At 47.5% G+C, this 23978-nt stretch overlaps 1 protein-coding gene and 1 long non-coding RNA gene across 7 annotated transcripts in view; one reads left to right on the top strand and one right to left on the bottom strand.

Annotated features, from left to right (window-relative positions):
* Positions 1-23978, bottom strand: part of CABLES1 (Cdk5 and Abl enzyme substrate 1) — a 129300-nt gene that overhangs the window by 10404 nt on the left and 94918 nt on the right. For all 6 annotated transcript variants that reach the window (XM_042962120.1, XM_042962119.1, XM_042962117.1 and 3 more), the window contains 3 exons: positions 12982-13078; positions 11536-11692; positions 10290-10393 (listed from right to left, as the gene is read on the bottom strand). In XM_042962120.1, the coding sequence (XP_042818054.1) occupies positions 10290-10393; positions 11536-11692; positions 12982-13078 (358 nt within the window). The remainder of the gene's footprint in view (positions 1-10289; positions 10394-11535; positions 11693-12981; positions 13079-23978) is intronic.
* LOC122232536 lies at positions 1117-8886 on the top strand. The gene is made up of 3 exons (XR_006209879.1): positions 1117-1562; positions 3095-3218; positions 8850-8886. It is a non-coding gene; the product is annotated as an uncharacterized LOC122232536 (long non-coding RNA).

The following is a 23978-nucleotide window of genomic DNA, read 5'->3' as shown; positions in this document are numbered from 1 at the left end:
CTAAAGTAGATATGGTGCATTTTGGGGTGGGGGATCTCTGCAAACCTCCACGTGTGTCATTTCCTGACCTCCAAGTGGTTGGCAGCCTCCAGGATAGTGTGGAGAGGGAAGATACGGGATAGACATGAGAGAGCTGGGCCCAGCATTTCCAGGGTGGCTGCTCTGACAAGTCCAAGGGCATCTGGGGAAGGGGATGGGCATACAGACTCCTGGAGGCTTCCTGCTGCCACACCTGAAGCAGGTGCCCAATGACACCGCCATTTCAGTTCACTTGCTTACATGGATGGCGGTGAGGCAGGCTGGCTTCAGGGGCGCTGAAATGCCTCCAAGACTCAAGACCGGTAGGACGGTGGTGGTAAATTGTGGACGTATCTGAACACCTAGGCAGACTGAGAATGCAAAAGTGGTTGCATTAGTTTCCTGTGGCTGCTGTAACCAAGCACCATCAACTGCGAGGCTTAAATAACAGAAATTTATGGTCTCAGTTCTGGAGGCTAGAAGTCTGACATTAAGGTGTCAGATGAGTTCTGTTACTTCTAAGACTATGGCTAGAATCCTTCCTTGCTCCTTTCCTAGCTTCTGGTAGTCCCAGGCATCCCCTGGCTTGTACATGCATCACTGTAGTCTCTGCCGATCATCACATGGGGTCCTCCCCATGTGTCGGTGTTCACATGGCTGTCCTCTATCTCTGTTTATAAAGACACCAAGTTGTGTTGGATTAGGGCCCACCTTACTCCAGTACAACTTCATCTTAACTAGTTTATATCTGCAAACACTCTATTTCTAAATGAGGTCACATTTTGAGGTACTAGGGGTTAGGGCCTCAGCCTGTTTTTTGGGGACACCATTCAAGCCAGCGCAGTGGCGCTTCCTCATAATGGTGCTGCTACACAGCCTCTCTGTTCTTCCCAGGCTGGACGTAGCTGCCCCCACTGGCCTTAGCTCTGACCCAGGCAGCAGGTGTTTGTTGGCCTTGGCCTCAGTCTGAGGGAGTACTTTCCATGGCTCTCTCTTCGGTCTTACTTTTGTCTGTTTTTCTGAGCTGTGGCTCTGTGGGAGAAGATCACAAACTCTGGAGCCAGAACCCCAGGATTCCGTGAAACTGCTAAGTGTTCTCTGCTTCAGTTTCTTCTTCTGGCTTCTCCATCATCTGCTTTATGTCAACAGCTGCAAGGCAACTGGCCATCTGTAGGGCTCAAATTCAACTGCTTGGGGTACACAATCAGGGCAGCTGAGTGGGAAGCCCCCAAAGCGACCATCTGCTTCCAGACCCTTACATGCTGCACCCTTGAGCCCACTGCCCCATACTGGCCCCGCATGGATCAGACTCTGTGTATTGGGCAAATCACCCTGAGCCCAGGGCCGCTATGTCAGGCAGTTTCCAGAGGAGATGACGGTCCTTTCTGTCTTCAGCTCCAGTTCCCACTGAGAACCACTCTCTGGAATACAGCAGCCACAGTTCCACTGCGTGGTCCTGTCTGTCTTGGGGGGCCATAAGAGATTTTGATAGGCTGGACCTCCTGACCACCTGGAAGGCACCTCTCCTCCTTCCAGTGACAGAGGTGAGTGAAGATGGCAGTACTGGAGGCTGAGATATGGGCATGGGATTACAACGGGACCCCAGTTACTCATTCCTTCTGGCTTGAGAGACAATGAATTAAAAGTGAGGCCAGTGCTACGTACCAGCTCTCCTATGAGTCTAACTGTGTAAAGACTCCCAATGCCCAGGTTTTGCCAGCACACATCACTACAAATCAAAGTGCTAATAACCAGGCTGTGGTTCCTTCCTGGTCTGGGACAGACCAAGTGACCACTGTTTTCCATGCCACCTAATTCTAGGCCATAGGATTTGCCAGACGTAGGGCTCCTTGTGGCCCACTGCAGAGGCTGACAGCTGGGACAGGCCGCATGGCAGGCAGACAGCTCCAGCCCTGTGGTGCTTGCAATTTTGCAGAGAGGGCCATTCCACTCTTGGGATAAGAGGTAGCTTCAATGCACTTTCATGCAGCTGCCTGGCTGCAAGAAAGCTGTGTGTGCACAGCCACATAAAAGGGAAGAGAGGAAGGTCAGCTGGGAGGAGACTATCCCAGACGCAGAATGTCCAGAGACGCAGTTCGGAAGGGGCCTGGCCTGCTTGAGATAGGAGGCACAGTCAGGAAGGCTCAGTGGGGGGCTGACACCACGGCTCCCTTCTGAGATGACAAGAAAAGATGGTAAGACCAGAACTTAGTCATCTAGCTGGAAAAGTCTACCGTATCTATTGTGGGCATACTGAGACACCTTTTGCTTTTAAAAAAAAAAACAGAGATTGACTTATGTTAGGAGAGAGGGAAATGACCTTGACCCGCACCTGGCCCATAGCACCAGTCACAGCGCTGTGCAGTGGGGGCCTCACAGTGGGGTTGGATGCAACGGGAGACAGTGGAGGCAGGCAAGGCAGGCAGGTGTGTGTGGGGGGTACATGTACCCCAATGACAATGCCGGAGAACAAAGAGGGGCTCAGAGCTGGTCTGGTTTCAACAGAAATATAAAAGGTGCTTCCATTTTGAACCTGAGAACTTTCTCCTTCCTTCTCTATCCTCCTGCCGTGCACATCTCTCCAAGCATTCTTACAAGCAGCTCTGAACAGATGTGGGCTTGCTGTAGACTCTGCTAAGGTTCCCCTCTGGGTCACAGGATCCCCTGGGGGCAGAACATTCCAAAGGAAGGATGGGTATCGGGCAGTGATCTCTGCAAGCTCCTTCCAACACCAACAGCCACTGCACGGCCGGCTGGGGCTATCCTGCCTGACTGCACTTGTCCCCCGTCCATCGGCGCTCCGAGCTCAGCAGGGCACTGGGAAGCAGATGTTCTGTGCTCGCTAAGGTAATTAAGCAGAGTGGTGGCCCTCACCTAGATCAATCTAACCACGAAGAGCTGTGCATTTCAGCTCTTCTACACATTTTTCCTTTTCCCTAAGAGGACAGTAAATCACAAGGAAAACTATGGGAATGAGCAGAGGGCCTTCGCAGCCCCGGGCAGCATTTGTTGCTATTTCTACCCATCGGATTCCAAATATATAATCCCGGATTTACTCTCCCTCCCTTCCCCTTAGGGGAGCAGCTCTTCAATTTCCCTCACCAAAACGAAACCGTTTGCAAATCAAGGAGAGAAACCACAGGAAAAACTGCTTTTGCTTCAGGGTTACACTCCTACATGGATTTACCAGGAAGGGCAAGGTAGGTATTGAGCTTCAGGTATTTGTCAAATACTTATATGGTACTATAGAAACTTCTAGAGTCCACTCACTTGAGAGGACACTGGGTAGGTGTGGCTTTAAGTTCACACACATACATAATGTATTTGGATGCACTTTTACTATTTTTTAAAATGTTTTATTTATTTCGAGAGTGAGCGAGAGCGTCTGCGGGGCAGAAACATAGGGAGAGAGAATTCCCAGCAGGCTCCATGCTGGAGATTAGGATTCTCTCTCTCCCCCTTCCCTGCTCATACTCACTCTCTCAAAATAAACAAACCTTAGGAAAAAAAAGATCGCAAAATGGGCACTAAACCTGAAATAAACACATGGAAAGGAAGCAGATGCTACAACATCTTGGTAAAATGTAAAGCTAGTATTTCATTTTGCATTATTTTTATAAGAAAAAAAAAAGATTAAAAGAAAACCACAATACTGATGCATGCTACAGCATGGATACATGCTGAAAACATTATCCAAGTAAAAGCCAGACATAAAAGGCCACATGGTGTACGATTCCATTTTTATGAAACGTCCAGAATAGACAAGTGTCCAGAGACAGAAAGTAGATTAGTGGTTGCCCAGGGCTCAGGGGGGTGGAGGGTTAAGGGTACAGGGGCATCTTTTGAGGATGATGAAAATGTCCTGAAACTGATTATGGTGATGGCTACACAACATTGTGAGTATTCTAAAAACCACTTAATTGTATACTTTATTTAATTTTTATATTTTAGTAGGCTCTACGCCCAACATGGGGCTTGAATTTACAATCCCAAGGTCAAGAGTAGCATGTTCCACAGACTGAGCCAGACACCCCTGAACACTTAAAAAAAAAAGTGAATCATAGGATATGTGAATTACATCCAATAAAGCTGTCACACACAACCCCTTCCCCCCAAAAAAACCCTAAAACCAAAACACAAAATGCACCACATAATGCAATAGGGCATTTAAAAAGGCATTTTATTTTGGGGCACCTGGGTGACTCAGTCGGGTGGAGCCTGCTTAAGATTCTCTCCAACCCCCCATTCTGCGCCCCTCTTCCCACCTCATGTGTGGGCTCTCTCAAAATAAAAAAAAAAAATTGTATTTTAACACTTGCATCAAAAGCTGTGGGACAAAGATCCCACTGCTCAGCTTCTGTGCAGGTGCCTGACAGATTTTCCCTGGAGCTGGGGAAGCTCTAAAGCCCTTCCAAGTCTCCAGAAAGGCCTAGCACTTTGGTTATTGTAATGACACATTACTTTTCCTAATGAGGGTCTCCTGAATTGAAGGAGCTTTTAAAGCACCTTGAAACCTGAGGGCCTTACAGGGAGGAGCCCCTGGGGCTCAAGCTACTTCATCTTCTCTATAAACCCACACTGCAGACAGGTAAGTAGGAAATCAAGATAGCTTGCAGTGAAAAAGACATACAGTGAAGGAAAGCTGGGCCAACTGCCTGCCACACAGAAGGCTGAATTCGTCTTCCTTTGATTGACTCTTTATTATCCACTGCTCAGCATTTCCTACTGTGCGGAAAAAGTTCTAAGACACATTCCCACAACACTGGGAAGGTCTGGGGATAGGAAGGAGGGGTTTTTCTGGGAGTATTTAGACTGTAATATTAAGTAAATACAAGCATAGGCACTTTATCAAGAAGATCAATCCAAGAGATGTCCTCTCAAGATTGATATAGATATCGTAAAGGTTATTAGTCGGTTTTTTTTCTGCTGTCAGAACAGGTCGAGAGGGACTTCTTCCTGAGAAAGGAAAAGGATCCAGAAATCCATTCAAATAACCTTAACTCTGTTGGCACTAGCTCAGTCAGCTCTTTTGCCTACTTTCTCCTCTTAATTGCTCTCCACACCCATAAAGGGAAGAAAAAACAAAACCACTACTGACTTCAGCTGCCAGGTTCTAATGATAAACAACCACTCTCTGGTGAAACTTTAATGACAGGCCAGGCGGTGCATAAGGCAGGAAGCCCCCGCTTCTGACTCGAGGCCTCACGGCTGCCCTCACCACACTGAGAAACACCATCATTAAGCTAAGGCCCTGTGAGAACCCACATGCAGCCAGGAGGCTCAACATACTTTCCTATTCTGTGGTCACCGTCTAGAAACTTTAGGGCCAAAACCACAGGCCCTACTTGTAGCTGAGACTTGGTTTCCAGACCTGCCCCAGGAATCTTTTTTTCTTTACTTCAAAATTTTCCCTTTGCCCTTTCATGGTGGCTAATAGTGGAAGTGACTTGCGTACATCAAGGTTAAAAACCAACCTAAGTCTATGTGTGAGGCCAGTTTTAAAGAGGTGCCACTTAAACTTTATATGTAACAGGCTTCTTTCTAGGCCTCAGGGAATTGTTTGCCTCTGGAACGCTTCCACTTTAAGACATGTCCCAACTGTGGCAACACAAGCAGCCTTTTTATATCACACTTAGAACACACAGGAATGAAAATATATGTCCAACTACATCCCGGCTCGTTAACATCACCTACATAATGACTCAGAAAGCCTACTCCTAGGTATTTATCTGTCCAAGAGAAATGAAAATATATGTCCACCAAAGACCTGTAGAAGAATGCTCATAGCTGCAATATTCATAGTGCCTCTAAACTGGAAACTATGGTATACCCATACAATAGAATCCTACTCAGCAATTAAAAAAAACAAACTACTGACACCTGCAACATGAGTGAATCTCACCTATTAAATCGTATGAAAGAAGATGGGCCAAAAAAAAAAAGCACATAGTATATGATTCCACTTATTTAAAGTGCCAGAGTAGGCAAACTAGTTTATGGTGACAGAAGTCAAAAGAGCAGTTGCCTACGGGCACTTGGGTGGCTCAGTCGGTTGAGCTTCCGACTTCAGCTCAGGTCATGGTCTCGCAGTTTGTGAGTTTGAGCCCCGTGTCAGGCTCTGTGCTAATCAACAGCTCAGAGCCTAGAGCCTGCTTTGGTTTCTGTATCTCTCTCTCTCTCTCTCTCTCTCTCTCTCTCTCTCTCTCTCTCTCTCTCTCTCCCCCTCCTCTGCTCATGCTCTGCCTCTCTGTGTCTCTCAAAAGTAAATAAACTTAAAAAAAAAAAAAAAAAAAAAAAGCAGCTGCCTTGCCAGGAACAGGTGGGAGGGAGAACAGGATGGACAGGAGGGAACTAAGGGGAAAGAAATGTTCTATCTCCATTAAAGTAGAGGTTACAAAGATCATGGAACTGTACACTTCAAATGTGTACATTTGATCACATGTAAATTACACCTTCATATGAAAAGAGAAAAAAAGTTAATGGCTGCCACTGGATGTGATGGGGTGAAAGGTTTAGCTCATCACTTTCAAGGATGCCTGATTCTGCAGAGGCCACACGTACATCTCAGACCCTGAATTTCCACAGAAACAGAACACTCTAAAACACTGGACAACAGTCCCTGGCTCTCCTGAGGCCTCTGTTGGGCTGGTCTCACCTGAGCTGCCCTGGGGACCTCAGGGAGATAAGCATAGGCAGCAGGACCCCACAGGCCTTGGGAGTATTAAGGGAGATGGGCATCTTCCAGCAAAGGCCACTACAGGAAGCCCCAGAGAGGGGAGAGAGGAGCCGGGGTGCACAGACTTTGTACAGGTCTGACGTCCACCCGCCGGGGGTGCCCTGCCAATGATGAGGGTTCACATACCAAGAGGAAAGCTCCAAGGCTGGGTTTGTCTACACAGAGGGCCTCACACCCACCTACAGGCCAAGATGTGCCTCAGACCCTCAAAGAAGGTTTTCAACAGCCTGGGTCAAGTAACCCTATACCTCTGTCTACCCTGGTAGCCAGAGCCCATTACAAGCACAGTTCCCTGTGCCTGGGGTCGAGTAGGTATGGAACGTCTGTCAGGATCATCATCTATGGGCCTGCCTTCTCCACCTGTGCGTGTGTGGGAGTGTACATGTATGTGCATGTGCGTAGAGGGAAGGACAGTGACTTTTACTGTTAAAAATCTTGATTTTATACACTCGCTCTCTTCTACCCCTTCACATGACAGTCTTGTGCATGGGCCCCTCCCATCAAGGCCTGGCAAGGCTGCTCCTTCTTACCCCTCACACTCCCCTTCAATGCTATGTCCTCAGGGGAGCCTTCCTGCAGGCCGGCCTCCAACCTCCACCCCCCAACCCTGCCCCCATCATCTCCTAACCACTTTTCTTCACCCTCCTCCTGACTGCAGTGACTTGTCTACTTGTTCACTGTCTGACTTCCCCACCCACTAGAAGGTTGACGAAAACACTATGTAAGGGAGCACCTGGCCTGACACATAGTAGGGCCTCAGTCAGTATTGGCTGAATGGACAAATTCTATGAGTTCAAGCAAACCAACACGAATCAAAAACAAAACCCTCGCACTTAACTCGTGCAAGTTCGCTGCATGTGAAACAGCTCTATTCCATGCCTGCTTCTAAACAGGAAGTTTCCTGGGAGCCAGTCTGAGGCTCTTTGTAACACATGACATGCACATCAGTGACAGAGGACTATGCTGGAAAGCAAATGCCCCACATTTTATCAAAGTACCAATATCTGTGGCCAGAGTAGGAGACGTACATCTTATGGAGCTGACCAGGAAATGCGGCTCACAAGCAATTTCGTTCTCTAAAACGTGTACTGTTACAGGAAGCACAGGCTGTAGATTCAACGTGGTGAAATGAAAAATGAGCCAGTTGGGAACATAAAACAAGGAGGATAGGACGTATATGCTGACTTGGCGAATCATCTGGCACACCGTCCAAGGACGAAAAATCATCTGTGTGCACAGGCACGCAAATGTAGACTGTGGCCCAGAACCTTAAAGCTCACAGTGAAATCATTTAAAGAAAAGAAGATGTAGTACCAGCCTGACACCAGGCCTGTAGAAGGAAAGGTCAATGTTATCACCAGACAGAACATGATCTAGAAAAGAGCTTCCTACCAAACCCCAAGGTCAATCAAAAATAGTGCCCCCCTCTTATTCTCTTGGTTACCTAGAAATCTGGTAACCTGTTGGCCCAAAGAACCATTTTCATGCCCTACTCCAAGGTCAGCAGTTCTGCCACTGACTGCTGAGGGACATGGGGGTCACGGGCCAAGTGAGAAGAGGACCAAGCCAGGAGTTCTAGCCTCGGCCCCCACTTCCTGTCTGGCAACTATGACAGCCTCACTCAAACTCCCCGAACCACAGTTTCCAGCCCCGTCACTTAGTGAATAAAAAGCAGTGAACAAAGAATCTTAGTCTTACACAAGCCATGACGTTTCAGTTGCTCCCTCCTTAACATTAGGGCGGTGATTCTGATAATTTATTACACACTTGTGGGCTAGCTTACATGAATAAACTCTGGCTTTGTAAAAGAAGTAAATCAGGGGCGCCTGGGTGGCGCAGTCGGTTAAGCGTCCGACTTCAGCCAGGTCACGATCTCGCGGTCCGTGAGTTCGAGCCCCGCGTCAGGCTCTGGGCTGATGGCTCGGAGCCTGGAGCCTGTTTCCGATTCTGTGTCTCCCTCTCTCTCTGCCCCTCCCCCGTTCATGCTCTGTCTCTCTCTGTCCCAAAAATAAAAATAAAAAACGTTGAAAAAAAAAAATTAAAAAAAAAAAAAATAAAATAAAAGAAGTAAACCATCTTTTTTTTTTTTTTTAAGTTTATTTTTAGAAAGAAAGAGTGTGAGCACGGGGGAGGAGCAGAAATAGAGAAGAGAGAATCCCAAGGAGGCTCTGCGCTCTAAGCACAGAGCCAACATGGGGCTCTGTCCCATGAACCGTGAGATCGTGATCTGAGCCGAAATCAAGAGTCAGAGGCTCAACCAACTGAACCATCCAGGTGCCCCAAGAAGTATATAATCTTAACAGGTCATAGAGTGGAATAAAAATTACACATGGCTCTGGTCTTGCTTTCTGTGTTTAGGAGGTGGGGAAAGAGGATGGGAGAGTAAGAAACGGGCAATTTTAAACTAAGTACCTCTGGTAATTCATTCAGACTCAGCACAGCGTATTAGAATAGGATATATGCTGGAAAGCCCCCGGGAAGGTCCCGAGTTCTGCCTGCTGTTCCTCTGATGTCAGCCACTTGCCAAACGTTCAGGGGAGAAGGAGAGGCTGGAGCGTGGAATGCTACTGCTGAGAACTCTCAGCTCAGAGCGCGTGTGCAGGGGCTCGTTCAGTAAATGGGCTCCCGGCCCTTGCTTTTACAGAACCATGAGCCCAAAACAGAAGAAGGACCCTCTGCTCGCTCCCGAAGTTAAGGCCGTGGAGAGCAACAAGGGTGGTGGAGGAACAAGGGAACCAGAGCCGGGTGTTGTGAACTGTGCCCGCCCCATCTGGGCCCATCAGGGAGGCAGCAGGGGCATTCCGGGTCAGTGCTCTCCCACCCGATGTGTGTGGCAGGCCTGGCGTGGCAGGTTTCCCACAAGCCCAGCTCTCTCCTCCTCCCACAGCTGCCCAGGATCTGCCGGCCGCTGAGCTGGGGCAAGTCCGCCCCAAGAAAGGACACACGACCCCATCAGGCCCCACTGGTGTCTGGAGAAACGGCAGCCCAAGTGGTGGGAAATGGTGGTCAGCCAAAAGCAGAAACCGAAATTACACAAAGGGAAAAACAGGAAGAGTCCATGAAGTAAAAATGGCAAGGGAAGATTTTGCATTTAACGCCCACATTGTCCTACCTTCACTCTCCCAGGAGATAATTCTGTCATCGGGAGCCCAGTGCCAAACGTTTGCTCGGAGTGCACATGGAGGCCTCCAGTCACCATGGATCTCCAGACAAAGCTGAGCCTGATGGGCCTGGTCCTCCCCTAGTGGGGCCTACGAATGTATAAGCTCAGTTGTGTCCCCTCAGAGGTGAGGTCCCCAGCACCGAGCTGGGGGCCAAAGTGGTGTACACAGGCCAGGTGACCAGCCCGTGCTGGTCCTTCCGTAAGCAGCTCACACTGGGGAGACCTCAAGAAGCTTCCCTGGCCAACCAGCGTTTGAACAAGCCCCCCTACCCCAGAGAGCAGCCATCTGTTAGGGTGAGAATATCACCTCCAAGCTACTCCTCAGAGGCAGAGGGGGTGAGCAAAACGGACTGTTTCTCCCCCGCTACTCACCATGTATGAAGGAAAGATCAGAACTCGCTTGTGCTTGCCACAAGGCCACTGGGGGTCATCCAGGAGATTTGGGTCATAGTCCGTGAAGTCTCCCAGGTCACTACCTAAGGATCACACACAAAATGATCAATAGGGGCCCCAGACTCTCAGAAGCAGAGGCGGGGTACAGGGGGAGTGCAAACGCCCAGTACAAAGTTACACCGATGCAAGGCTGGCCTCAGGCCATTTAGCCCAGAGTCACATCGCACACTCTGACCCGCAGGAGACGTCTCTACATGCCAATGAACTGTATCCCCTGCAAAAGGGTTCACCAAATACTTAACATTCCATTGTGACAGGTTTTCCACCTTAGAAAATTATGTATGAATCTCCCTGACCTGGGAGAGCACAAAACCTCAATGGGCGTGAAAGATACAGCAAGCAATGAGATCACAAAATGTGGCACTAAAAAAATGCATTTGCTAAACCTGCAGATCGAATTGGTACCTCCAGTGGTGCCATGTGAGCAGCACATTTGTGGTGTGAGCGCCTCCAGGCAGGCCACCATGTCTGTACAAACACAGACAAGAGCAGGTGCCAGTGCAAACAGCCGTACGTGGCCAGAGTCGGTGGATACACCAGGACAGTATGGCCAAGCTCAGCACCTGGGCAGGCCTGAGGAACTTGTGGCTCACCTGGAGTTTCTCCAAGAGTGGAAATAATACTGCCTCATACAGTTTTCTCCCTTGTTCACTTCTTACGGAGGTGTGGAGGCCAAGCTGGAAGCAAGCAAGCCTTCCTTCACAGGCCATGTTAGTTCACCCACCACGAGACTCACAAAGTTCTCACACCTGATCCTGTGTTTCTGGCCCATTAATTGAAAAAGCCAAATCTGAACACTGTGAAAATACAGGCAAGAACCAGGTTGAGATAAGTTGGTAGATTATCTCTGAGTGGTAGAGAGAGGCTGAAGGGAGCGGGGTGGGTCCAGCCATATCTGCACGATACAGCATATGGCATTTCTCCTTGTGGGAGCTTGAGAGTGAGTGGCTGAAATATCTCAATGGTGGGGTCCCCCTATGGCCTGGCTGCATGGCCACACGCATGGCCTGAAATCGGGCTTGCCCAAAAGTCATGTCACCCGTGGGATGAGCTCACGCTCCAGAGGCATGCTTCCTCCAGCCTGCACACAGAGAGACCCACGCACACTGTGCACCGAGGCACCTTCCACCACGCGCTGCCCGGGGCCAGCCCGGCCCAAGGTTACCTGTGTCGAGGCTCCCCTGGGTGCTGCTTGCGCGTCCTATGGAGAGGCTGCGGTGGCTCAGGTTACGGAACTGGGAGAAGGAGGAGGTGGAGTCTATGGTATTTCTCCGGGCTCCGAAGGCATTTGTGGGTAACAGAAACTGGGTGTAAGAAACAGTCTAAAAGGTGAAGATGAAAATGGACAAAATGGATTATTCCCAGACAATGTTAGGTTTGCATCCTGACCAAGCTAAGTTATCACACCAAGTTCACATCCATATTCTTAGCTCTGCCCAAGGAGACCTGAAATTTGTTTTTGGCATTTATTGGTGCCAAAACCTAAACTCAACTGACTTAAGGCTAGGTAAAAGTTTAAATTTATTGTACTTTGGGTGAATGCTCATGTCCTATAACAGAAATATTAGTGTTTGGTAACCATCCCAGAAGCTGTTGGGATGTTGTGTAATACAGGAGGCACATACCACACATGGCTGTTTTTTTCTGAACAGCACACGAGTTTTAATAACCCACCAAGTACGGAATTCCAAAACACGTCAGGCTCCAAGAGTCTCTGATAAAAGGGCTGTGGCCTCCTGTACGTTCTTTTGGCAGATGCGATCTCTGATGCTTGTCTCTAGCTCACCTCTCTCATTCCCAGGTGAGCACTCAAACTTCAGGAATGGAGATGGAACAAGTGTTTTTTTGTTTCACCTGCTTGGAAAAGTGCACCTCATGCACGCCTACTTGTGGCTCGGGGCTGATGTCGTCTGGGTACAGTGGGGACCGGTTGTTCCGGGAGAGGGGCTGTGGGAGGTCATGTGCTGCCCCAGCAGCTTCAGCTACCCTGAGACAGCTTCCCCAAATACTTGCACTGTCTCCACAAACAGGCTTTTGAAGCGCTTACAAAGACCACCTGGATCGAGCACCAAAAGGTCAACTTCATCTTTCAACCTTCACTCCTCAGGCTTCCACCCAGCAGCTCACTCACTGGGTCGTGGACAGGGAGGAACGTGACAGCCCTCCTGCTAGGTGCTCACTATGGCTGACAGACTCAGCTGCTCAGGACCACAGGAAGCCCTCTTCCCCGCCCCTGCAAACTTTCTAGTAGCAAGAATGCTGCTGGCTGACAGCATCAGTTAATGCATGTTCAAACCACCCGTCACTCCATTCCAGAAGAGGCACAGGTGTGCTTGTCTGAGACAGTGGTCAGTATCATGGATTCCATCATAAACTGTGCTGGAGGAGAAATACACGTGCTGCTATTTCATCACTGGCTCGGGGGTGGGGGGAGGCAGGGTTCCACATGCACGCTAGGGGAACAGGGATGGGCTGGCATCACCCACCAGGAAGGGGCCCCAGACTCGGCTCCTCCACCACGAGCAAGGGTCCCGGTCTGTCATGCTGCCTCTGCTTCCCAACCCTGGAGGTGTCGGCACAAACCTGCTGGGTGGAAGCCAGAAAGCCTTACCTTCCCGTCAGCTCCCAGCTCCACGCCTTCAAGGCCAATGATCTCTTTCAAGCTCACGGCACCTGTTGACTGTTTCCCTCCATCCAACTTCAAATCCCTGGGAAGGACAAGCCCAAGAAAAAATGCTTTGGTGTGTACCCAAAAGAGCCATGATGATGTTTACTATACACGACACCACAGTCACACTGACAAAAATGACCAAGCAGGCCCTGGCCAACAGCATGTCCCTTTGTCCTGCCTCTGAGGCCCATTAGCAATACTGAGGGCAGTTCTACCTTGGTTCATCCACTTTGACATAAATGAAATCCAATCAAACAGAAAGCCTGAAGATGAAAGTCAGTTTCAGAAGCCGATGGACCACTGATGTCCCTCTCTGCTGCACAAGGCCCCTTTGCTGAGAGTCATCCTACCGGAAGCTAGACAGCAATCTCTGGGTATGGTGGGACAATGGTTCTCTTGGGCTCCCGCTGCTGGATTCATTTTAAAGCTGGGGGAGACCTCCTCTCCTTGCCGCCCCCTTTTTTAGATGGGAGTTAATAAATTCGTGTCTAAACAGTTCTCATTATTACTGCATTAATGAAGGAATTAATGCCACCATAGTCACCCTAGCTATCTCACCAAGGGACCTAAGAAGTGAGTATTTTTCTGTAAAAGAATAATCTCCAGTATTAACAACAAGCATTTATACAGCACTTCCCAATTTACCAAGACTTCCACACACCATCTTTCATTCTTTAAAATGATCTTATTATAAGGTATTGCTACGATCTTATTTTACAGATGAGAAAGACGAAGCCCCCAGTAGGTTAAGTAGCTTGCCAAGACACAAGATAGTATGTTGTAGAGACTGGTTTTGCATCCAGTGTTGCTTCCAGTACATCACATTGCCTAAAAGATGCGAGACAAGCTGGCTGCGGTTATGCTCAGGCGTTAACTGCTCACATTGTCAAGGTCAGTCCCCCTCCTTACAGTAGTCCTCAGACTTGGCTGCAGATTAGAATCACCTGGAGTTCTCTGACCAACTACCACTGCCTGGCTCCCGTCCACAGACATTCTGTTTCAGTTGGAATGGGGTGCAACCTGGGTATCAGTTTTAAACACTTCCCACGGGATTCTAAAACACAGCCACATTTGGGAAGGACTTCCAGTTTCTGTGTCTATGGTGCTTGTTATACACAGCCACCTCAGGCTGGTAGTGTTCTTGCTGTGTGGCCTGGAGAGAAGCACCATATTCAGGGGCTGTCTTCCACAAACTAAGCAAGAGAAAAATGTTAAAGGCAAGACTCTCCAGGCCAAAGATCAAGAAATCAAAGAAAAAGAGAGGGAGCCGGGTGAGTGAGGGGAAGAGAGACAAGAGACGTCCCCTTCTGTGAAGGAAAACAGGCATTTTCTGATTTAGCTGAGCAATCACTAGCTCTAAAACCCTACCTTATAACGAAAGCTTGATTAACAGCTGTAAAAGAAATAGCCCAAATTTGCATCAAATATTGCATTTTTTAAATATTGCAGGGTACTTGGGTGGCTCAGTCAGTTGGGTGTCTGACTTCGGCTCAGGTCGTGATCTCACAGTTCGTGCATTCAAGCCCCACATCGGTCTCTGTGCTGATAGCTCAGAGCCTGGAGCCTGCTTTGGATTCTCTCTGACCCTCCCCTGCTCGTGTTCTGTCTCTCTCACTCTCTCAGAAATAAACATTAGGGGAAAAATTAAAAAAATATACATATATATACATAGGGGAATAAAGGTACTCTCCTTGGGATGCCATGGTATTGCCATGTTCAAAACTCTCTGGAGCCCCTTTGGAAATTGATAAAGTCTTACAAAAAAAAAAAAAAAAAGGCAAATAACCAACCTTCCCAATCTTCAAGCTTTATATTTATATATATTTTTGCTCTGAACACTGTTGCTTGAATCAGAATGCCCCCTCCCACCCTCATACCCTACTAGCCAGATTTGACTGTAAATGACTTCGGGTAATTTCAGACCTCAAACTCACCCCTTAGGGATGGTGCAGAATTAGGACATTAACATACAGAACTGTAAACACTTTGTCAGAAGGTGCACATCATCCCGTCCTGAGCTCCAAAAATATTCTGAGCAATGGGAGTCCTTTCGGGATGTGCCTGCCTTTTCCCAGGGGCACCTTCTCTGCGGGGGGGAACATGCTCACTGAGGGCCAAGGCGTCCAGGAGGATTTAGGTCACATCACTTTATAAACATGCTAAGTGAACAGTGACCTGCATTCTAGTCTCTGACCTCAAATCGGCAGCTGGAAGGACCAAGCAAGCAGGTGGAAGCAGAGTGGGGCTCAGCGAGGCCACCAGGACCTTGGGATGGCACACGCCAGAGACCACCTGCCCTTCCGCCCCGCCTCCTATGTGAGCCATCCAGGCTGTCTCTCAGGCTTCCTCAAACGATGGACAGAGATGATGCCTGCACTAACAAAGGGAAACGCCTACAGAGCAAGAACCTGAACCAGGCAACCAAGGCAAAAGTAGCCATGGTGGGCAAGGAGAAGGGATGGCTGCGGCAGCCCAGGAGGCAAGTGGGTACAAAGACAGCAGCGCCTTGTGTCTTATTAAAGGATCTACAGCTCGCTTCCGGGACTTCCTTCTTGCCTAGAGCACAACCCAGCAAGCACGTGCCTCAAATTCCCAACTCCCAAACAACTGTTTCCTTGTTTCTATTTTGCCAGACAGAGAATGTTATTTAGGGCTGAAACTAATTTAAAAGCAGGGCCTATCTTTATGGGGTGAGAAAACAGAAAGAAATGAGGATGACAAAACATGCCCATTTTAAGAGTGCTCTGGCTGCAGGCAGGGACAGAGGCTCATTCCACGATTGTATCCTGTCTACACCATGTCTGATGTGTAGTATTGACTTAAGAAGCCAGGCAGTCTGGCTCTTTGCTGTCTTACCAGTGCTCATTTATACAGATGGCATGGGACATGGCTGTCTATCATGTCCCTTAACATCAGTCTCAATTTGCTCACAGGCTCCTGATTCCCTGGACAGCCTTGCCTTTGCCAGCGGGCCCCCTCCTTGCTGTACGTACACATCCCAGTTCACAGAATCAAACCAGCCACGCTCAAACCACGCTCAAACCACACTCCCCTTGCCGATGCCACCCCCAAGGGAAATGGAGCTACAACACACATTAAATTTTATGTGCTCACATAAAATCCAAGATCCCTCTTAGGAGATAAATCCCAAAACCCATTTAAAGATTTAAACAGGGATTCTTAGACCCAGTGATTATTCCAATACCTCAGGACACTCTGGACAACATGGGAGAGAGAGGGCAACAGGCAAAAGCCCCACCACACCTAACCACAGGAACCCATCTCTAGAGAGTGTGTGAGTCTGCTCACCATAGCCATCCCTGCCCACCACCCTTCGCTTGTTACTATTCTCCTTTGTCAATAACCAAAGCCAAGCAGAGTCGGAAAACAAGTCAGGAGAGTAGTAGATCCAACCTCAACTGTTCCTAGAAAAAACACACATTACTCACTGTAGACCAGCTCTGTCCAATAGCACTTCCTACAGTGAGGGAAACATCCTGTCTGCGTGGTCTGATGCGGTAGCCACTAGCTCTCTGTGGCAACTGGGTGCTTGAAGTGTGATGAGTTGACTGAGGAACTGAACTGTTTTAGTTCATTTAAATTCAAATAGCTAGCTAGCAAGGGAACATGGCTAGCAGCTCCAGTACTGGACCAAGTAAGACTTCCCACAAGTGGCCTGGCCACTGCCTCAGGATATTTACTTCCCAGGCCCCAGCTCACTGAGGAGAGATGGTGTCAGGTGTCCCAGAAGGGGTGGGAAAGAGGCAGGACCCTGCAGATGGGAGCCAGCACAGGATTACCCTCAGTGGGGAGGGAAAGGATTATGGGACCCAAGTTCAAAGGGGACCCACACCCTGCACTCCAGCACCTTGGGAACTGGGCTCCTGGCTGTGATCAGATGCACATCATATGTGGGGCACACAGCAGCACATCCTTTTGCCTCGAAGGCCATGGGGACGGGGTGATAAGGGTTTCAGCAACACCAAGCACATTCGCGAACAATGAGCAGTGGTGCTCCCCAAATCCGAGGCATTACAAAAGACTCTAGGTCCTTTGCACATCCTGGTGGGGAGAAAGGAGGATGCCCAGTGATAATTATCTTTTAATTTCCTTTCAGCCTTGGGGTGTGGGGGATGGGCCAGCTGTTCATATTAAGTAGATTTTTTTTTTTTTTTTTAAGAAGAAATGAGGCATTTCCTGCACACCACATCTGGTACACTCCTATCTGCTCCATTTGAACTTCAAAACTTCACCCACATGGTAATAAATATCACAACCGCTCCAGAAAATTGATAGCTTCACGGCAGCGGTTGAGGGCATGCTTTCCCATTTTTTCTGGCTCAGGTTCAAGATGAGGTTGTTGCTAACTTCAGGACTGCCACTTTGGTGGAACTGAATTAGAAGCACACTCGTGCACACATCTGCTTGCATAGTGGCATGTCCATGGAACATGACATCCACATCTCGTGTAAGCGATTTCAATATGTTGGTTTCTTTTACTGGCTTTTGAATTTCTAGATAGTAAGACTCGTGGCAACTGACAAAAGACGGCTTTCACAAAGAGGCTGACAAACTTCTCTAGGTTCCTTAGCTAAGTGCTCTCGTAAGAGTTGCTGAAATCTTGTATTAACATGAGCCATACAAAAATGCTGTTGCTTGCCCGTTTTGACCTACGTACATAGCGATTTCACATCGTGCCACCTAATTTACAGACAAAGTAACTGCTCAGGACTCACATGTGAGTGTGAAGCAAATGAGAGACCTATGACCCAAGAAGCCCCACTGTTTGGGGAGCCAGGAAGAGTTGCCTTTCTGTAAAAGGAACTCTGAACAGTGTTGCTGGTTCATCCAAAAAGAATCTGTAAAAAACTCCAGTGAAAAAGAATTAGGCAAAAGTCCTAGGGGAGTAGTGATAAAATCTTGATGTTTTCTAAGATCATTGTTCTGAATTCTCATTAAAATGGTGTATGAAAACAGTCTGGCTCAAAAGCCAGCATGAACCCTCCAGTACCAGGAGACAGAACTGAATTAACACGGAGCTGCAGCTGTAAGTAATTAAAAGCAAACTGAAGTTGGACTTTCCAGTTTCTCTGAAAAGCCTGGAAGATTATTTTTCCCAGATACATCCAGAGTCCAAATATTAATTTACTTATGTTCCACCTCCTTCTAAAAATGGAATAGAGACAAGTTCAAATACCCTATATGGATACTATCCAAAATTGTGTGCATTAAGGTTTAAATGCTATAGCTTGCATTCAGAGATGAACATGGTTAGTTAGTCAGGTCATAGGAAAGGATCTCATGTGGGCAGATGCACTAACAGAGCCAGTGGTGAGGAACCACGGACAATGCAAGGGTCTGTTTTCTTCTCTTCCACAGGCCTGAGTGACGCTACAGCTCAGACCTACTTAGCTGTAAGAGCTCATTTCTCATCCATTCAAGTTTCTTTTGCAGAGGCTGTAGGCAACAGACAACACTTTGAAAACCCAGCACAAAGGTTTTCTTACAAAGTCTGGCCACTGGGAGTGGATGGGAGATGGTTTAAGGGGGGACAGGGCAGGGGCTCACAGAAGATGGGGGAGGGGATGAAAACAGAAGATGAAAATGCATCTGGGGAGACAGCCAGGCAACAGTTCTACCCTTCAGCAAGGGGCAGAAATATAGGTTGGTTCTTTGTGGAATGGAGCCCTATTCTTCACAGGATGGCCCCACAATTCTTTTAATGTAGCTCTCCTCGAAAGCCTATGACTTTGTGGTTGGAAACCCCCTGGACCTGTCTCTGTTTTGGCTCCCACAGCAAAGAGTGGATGAGTGTGATTTTGCAGTTGTGGAATCATCTGGTCAGAGCAGATGGCCAATCTAGATATCCTGGTGCCCAAAGGGGATTACCTAGGTTGTTATTAACCTCACAATGTCCCAAGTCCTGATTTCATCCCGTGTAATAGGTAAAATGATCTCCCATTACCGATGCTCACGAAGCAGTAATGCATGCAACTGATCAAACAAGATTCCTTGTTAGATAACAAGAAGTTCAAGGTTAAGGCCCTTTCCTAAAGGAGCATGTGATTAGCAAACCAATATTACTCCTAATAAAAAAAAGATATGATTTAAATACTTAACACCTGGGAAGTGGAAATGTGTGCGTAATCCAATTAACTAGCTTCCAGGGCTTCCAGCTTCCAAGATGGCCCAACCTCCACTTGTGATCATTTCTCTAATGGTGCTCTAAACTCGAGACCTTGTAATGCCAGACAAAAACACCACTGGGCACTCGCTCTTTAAGGAACAACAACAGGTTGAACGCTTTGATGCATAAATAATTTAAAAACCAATTAAATATTAATAGGATTTCCAGATCCTTTTAAAAAAGAGAGAGATTTGCTGCAGAGAGTAAAGCTTGAAAGCTGGATTAAGAAATACCACTTGTGAGCTAATTTTAATTAAGAGATTACGCATCCGCTGGAACCCTGTGATATAAAAACATTTATCATCTTTTAAGAAATCCTATTTCTCACCTCTTCAGATAAAATACAGCTGCCATCTTGGATTGAGTCTGCTTACTTGTAGCAGAGCTGAACGTTACACCACCATAGTTCAGAGTCAATGGAACAAAGCCCAGGGCTGACAGGAAAAAGTGAAATCAAAGCAGCTTTTAGTCTACAAGTCCTGCCCCTGACACTCAGCACTTCACCGATAAGCCATCCCCCAAGGGTAACTGGCAGACAATGAAGGGGCCTTAATGTAGCTTACACCAAAATCTTTGTCTAATGGCAGCTCCTATAAACAGCCGGATAACGGCATGATTCATCCATGAGCTCATTCCAGAAGATGTCTGTGTGTGGGAATATGGTTGGTGTGAGCAAAGAAACACAATTTGTGAGTGTGTAATTTTCCACAATGAAAAGAGACGTTCTGGGGGAAACTGGGTAGGGAGGAAGGAGGGGGATAGGCCAGAGCCAGGGAGGAGGCTTTTAGGCTTGGAGGCCCTCTCTCAGAAGAAGTGGTTTTGTATGTCACAAAACAATCAACGCTCAGGAAACAGACCCAAGAAGATGACCTCATCTGAAATGTCCCCATGACAAAAGCTAAAGACATAAGCAAATATCACGTGGGCACTGCTATTTTAAAACATGCTCCCAGAGATACCTTGTGCTCCACTGGGAAGCCATTTGCTTTATCACATGGTCTCAGATACATCTGTAGGAGAATCCAGAGATTATCATTCAATCAGGTCTGGTTATATGAATGGGTCTGTTCCTACACACATCATCATCAAGCTGGAATCATCTATTTTGATTATTTTACATAACCCTGAGTCACAAGTTAACTGGATTCACTGCTACCTCCTGATCAGATCTGTACATACAGAAATACCTAATGATGTCTGTATGTTTCAGGAAATAAAGTACATCTGGGCATTTGTGTCAGTCCCCATATACAGAGATAGTCCTGGGACTGGCCCCCAATACAATGCCTGTAGTCTCTCACTCACCAATGGATTGTGTTCCAAAGCCTTTGAGTTGGCCATCTGGAACTTGGAATGTATTTTCCCACGGACGTGATGTTACAAATGGAGATGGCCCACACAATGCTCTTTTAGCCTCTAATGTCACCAAACTAGCCCCATAGTAAGAGCAAGAACTCTGGTTGTAGGAGCAACAGGTCAGAGGGTGAAAGAGGGTGAAGAAATAGGAAAAAGCTGTCTCCCTCTTGGTTTCCTCATTTGGGACTAACCTTCAGTGACATTGTAAAGGGGGTCAAGTTTGCATTCTTTCTACCTCTCTCTCTGAACCTCCTTTTCCTTCTCAGGACCCCAGGATCCTTACTCCTAAGCTGTTCCAGTCTTTCACAGTCTCTCCCGCTTTCTACTTCATTTAAAAAAAAATTTTTTTTAATGTTTATTTTGTGTGAGAGCAGGGGCAGAGAGAGAGAGAGAGAGAGAGAGAGAGAGAGAGAGAGGGGGAAAGAGGGAAACACAGAATCCAAAGCAGGCTCCAAGCTCTGAGCTGTCAGCACAGAGCCCGATGCGGGGCTCGAACTCACCAACCGCAAGATCATGACCTGAGCCGAAGTTGGAAGCTTAACCTACTGAGCCGCCCAGGCACCCCTCCTGCTTTCTACTTCTGAACCCATAAATTCCTTTGCAGCTCCTGGCCCCATGGTGATGGCAAAGCAGTCCAAGGGGACAGGGCTGGTGGCACAAATGGAGGGGCAGTGGTCTTAGGTAGAGATGTGGACGAGTGGTTTATCAAGTGGGGTCTGCCTACTTAAGAGAGTCGGGAAACTTGCTTGCAATTCATTTTGTAAGCAAAAGGTTGCCAAGCCAAACCACAGATCCACACGAAAAGAGAAGGCAGTGACTCATGTGGATAAAAGGCAAAAAGACTCAGTCGGGCCTTGGCAAACTGTTGATTGAAAGAAGAAGAGCTGGTTTAAGGCTGGGACTCTTCCCAGAAAATAGTATAATTTACAAGCTTAATCTGAGAAGGGTGTTTACAGCTATGGGAAGGTTTGATGTTACAGTTATAGTGAAAAAGACGCGCAACATCTGTTCCTCTTCTCAGTGACCAGCTTCTGATAGCTTGTTCTGAAAGGTGGGATGTGGCAAAGCTTCTTCCCACCGGGAAGATCAAAACAAAACAATCAGCTCTTCATATTCCATACAAGCACATGCACTAGGGGATAAGAAAGAAAGAAAAAAAAGACTGGAAGGAAATAAACCAAAATGTTAATGAAGGTTTTGTTTAGGAGCTAAGGCTCAATAATTTTTACCTTCCTTTTATTTTTACATACATTCTAGATTTTTTAAAAATAAGCAGTTAACCACCGAGGAAAACAATTTAAAGACCAAATGAAAGCAGATCTGAAGATGAATCCCTTACGTTCGTAGAAACAAAGCGCTGATGAACTCATCACGAATCGGACTGAGATTTGCTGTGTTGGGGCAGATTTAGGAAGAACAATGAAATAGCTCTGTGACTGGACAGAACAGAACCAAAGTGAACATTTAACGAGTATCTACTACAGCCTGGCAGGGTGCTCAGAGCTTTCATATGTAATATTTCATTTAATACTCTCAAAACTCTAAAGCTGACATCATAGCCACTTTTACAGATGAGGAAGCCTGGGATCAGCAAAGCAAGTTAATTTGCAGGGACCGAGGATTCTGCCTGACCGCATCTCCATCAAACACAACCTATGCTCCCTGGCTTCAGATGCCCACCGGCACCAAAGGCAGGGATGTTAGATAAGGACTGTGGTTTTCCTAATGGGACCATGAAGCACAGAGTAAAAGTGAGTGGGATCCTCATTCTCACCCACTCTTCTGGAGTAACTCTGTGGTTAGCTATTTATTGGCATTTTGTGTAAACTTATATTGGAGGAGCGGTTTCTTCAGCAAAATGTCTGAAAACCACAGGACTGAACAGTCTCCAAGTTCCTTCTAGCTCTGAAGGTACATCTTTGGAGTTTAAGGGTGCTCCTTGCCATTGAATTCTGAGAAAAGGCATTACCTGGTGTCAGGTACCCTTTGGTGAGTTAGCCTGGGGACACCCAGAGAAGAGGCAACGCCCTTATGACCAGAAAGGGCTTCTACACCCTTACAAGTGGTTTTTGCTCACTAAACTCAGCCCGCAGGCCTGCTGTTATGAGTAAAAATCCACCCCTATTCATGATTAATGGAACTCAAATGCAGTTTACCTGAAAGGAGTTAGTGCAGCCTGTAACCAGTCTTCAATCTAAGCATGCCAGCAAATCCTGACATCTTCCTAACATGTGCACTTGATTAGACATGGCCATGCTGGTCCCCAGAAAAGGCCGGACAGTGAGGACCAGAGTGTGTGCACGCGCGCACGCGCGAAAGTGTGGGTGGTGGGGAGAAGGACCAAGGCAAGAGCTTCACTTTACCTGGCATGGAAAGGGGCTCCAGAGACAAGAGGAAGCTCCCCACTGCCTGGGAGTACTGGGCCAGGGAAAACCACCTCCTTCTAACTCTATGCAAAAGTCAAACCAAAGATGTCCTTGGTTTAAGCTTTAAGCAAGAGCAGTAAACACAAAAGGAAAATCACATGTTGATCACGGGCTAGATAAGCAAGCCAGCTAAAAGCCAGGGAACTCTGATGGGGCTTGGGCAGACCAAGTGGGACATCAGCAAAAGGCCCTTGGCATTCTTGGGTTTAATATTCAGAGTGTTGAGTATCTGTGAGCAACTCAAGCAGCACAGCAGGAGTGATCCATGGTGTTGGTGAAGCCAATAAGAACTGCCCAGACTGTGAGGCTACCATGTGGAGGAGTCACCTGGCCGGGTATGTCAGGTGAGGGAACCTAGTTGGGGCTTAGCACCTGTATCCTGACACCTCTTTTGTCACTGTAGGCTTAGCAACTTTCATTGTGGATGTGGTCATCACCTGCAGAAAAGCAGGGCCCAGAGATCCATGACAGATCATCCTTGTTGGCACCTTCCAGGCCCCTCCTTCTCCTTGCCCATCCAGCACCACCATTTCTATCAAGTTGCCAACAGGGATGGGGTGCCAGGTGAGGACTCCAGGGAGTACTTGCTCCTGTTGAAGCAGCCAATCTGGCCATCGTTTTTTGGCACAACGATACATTCATAAAATTAGCCATTCTCAAAAGCCCAGAGACACAGTCCTCAGACATACTGTTTTTACTCATTCATTCAACAGAGTGTCTACTATGCACATTGAAGTGCTAGAGAGGCCTTGAGAACTAAGACACAACCCACACCTTCAAGCAGGATGAGGACAAATTACAAAGGAGTTAAAATATATTTGTTAAGTGCTATGACAGGCCTATAGGTACCATGGAACACAAGTGGGCTCTTAGCAGGGCTTTGAGATGGGGCATTAGGAAGACCGTGAGGGTGGCCTGAGAAAGCTGCCCGGAGGCGAGATCTGAGTTCCATCTCAGTAAGAAGCTTA

This window comes from Panthera tigris, chromosome D3 (genome assembly GCF_018350195.1).
Source record: "Panthera tigris isolate Pti1 chromosome D3, P.tigris_Pti1_mat1.1, whole genome shotgun sequence".
Taxonomy (NCBI): Eukaryota; Metazoa; Chordata; class Mammalia; order Carnivora; family Felidae; genus Panthera; species Panthera tigris.
The sequence above is the reverse complement of the archived record's forward strand: the minus strand, read 5'-3'. Positions and strand labels throughout refer to the sequence as shown.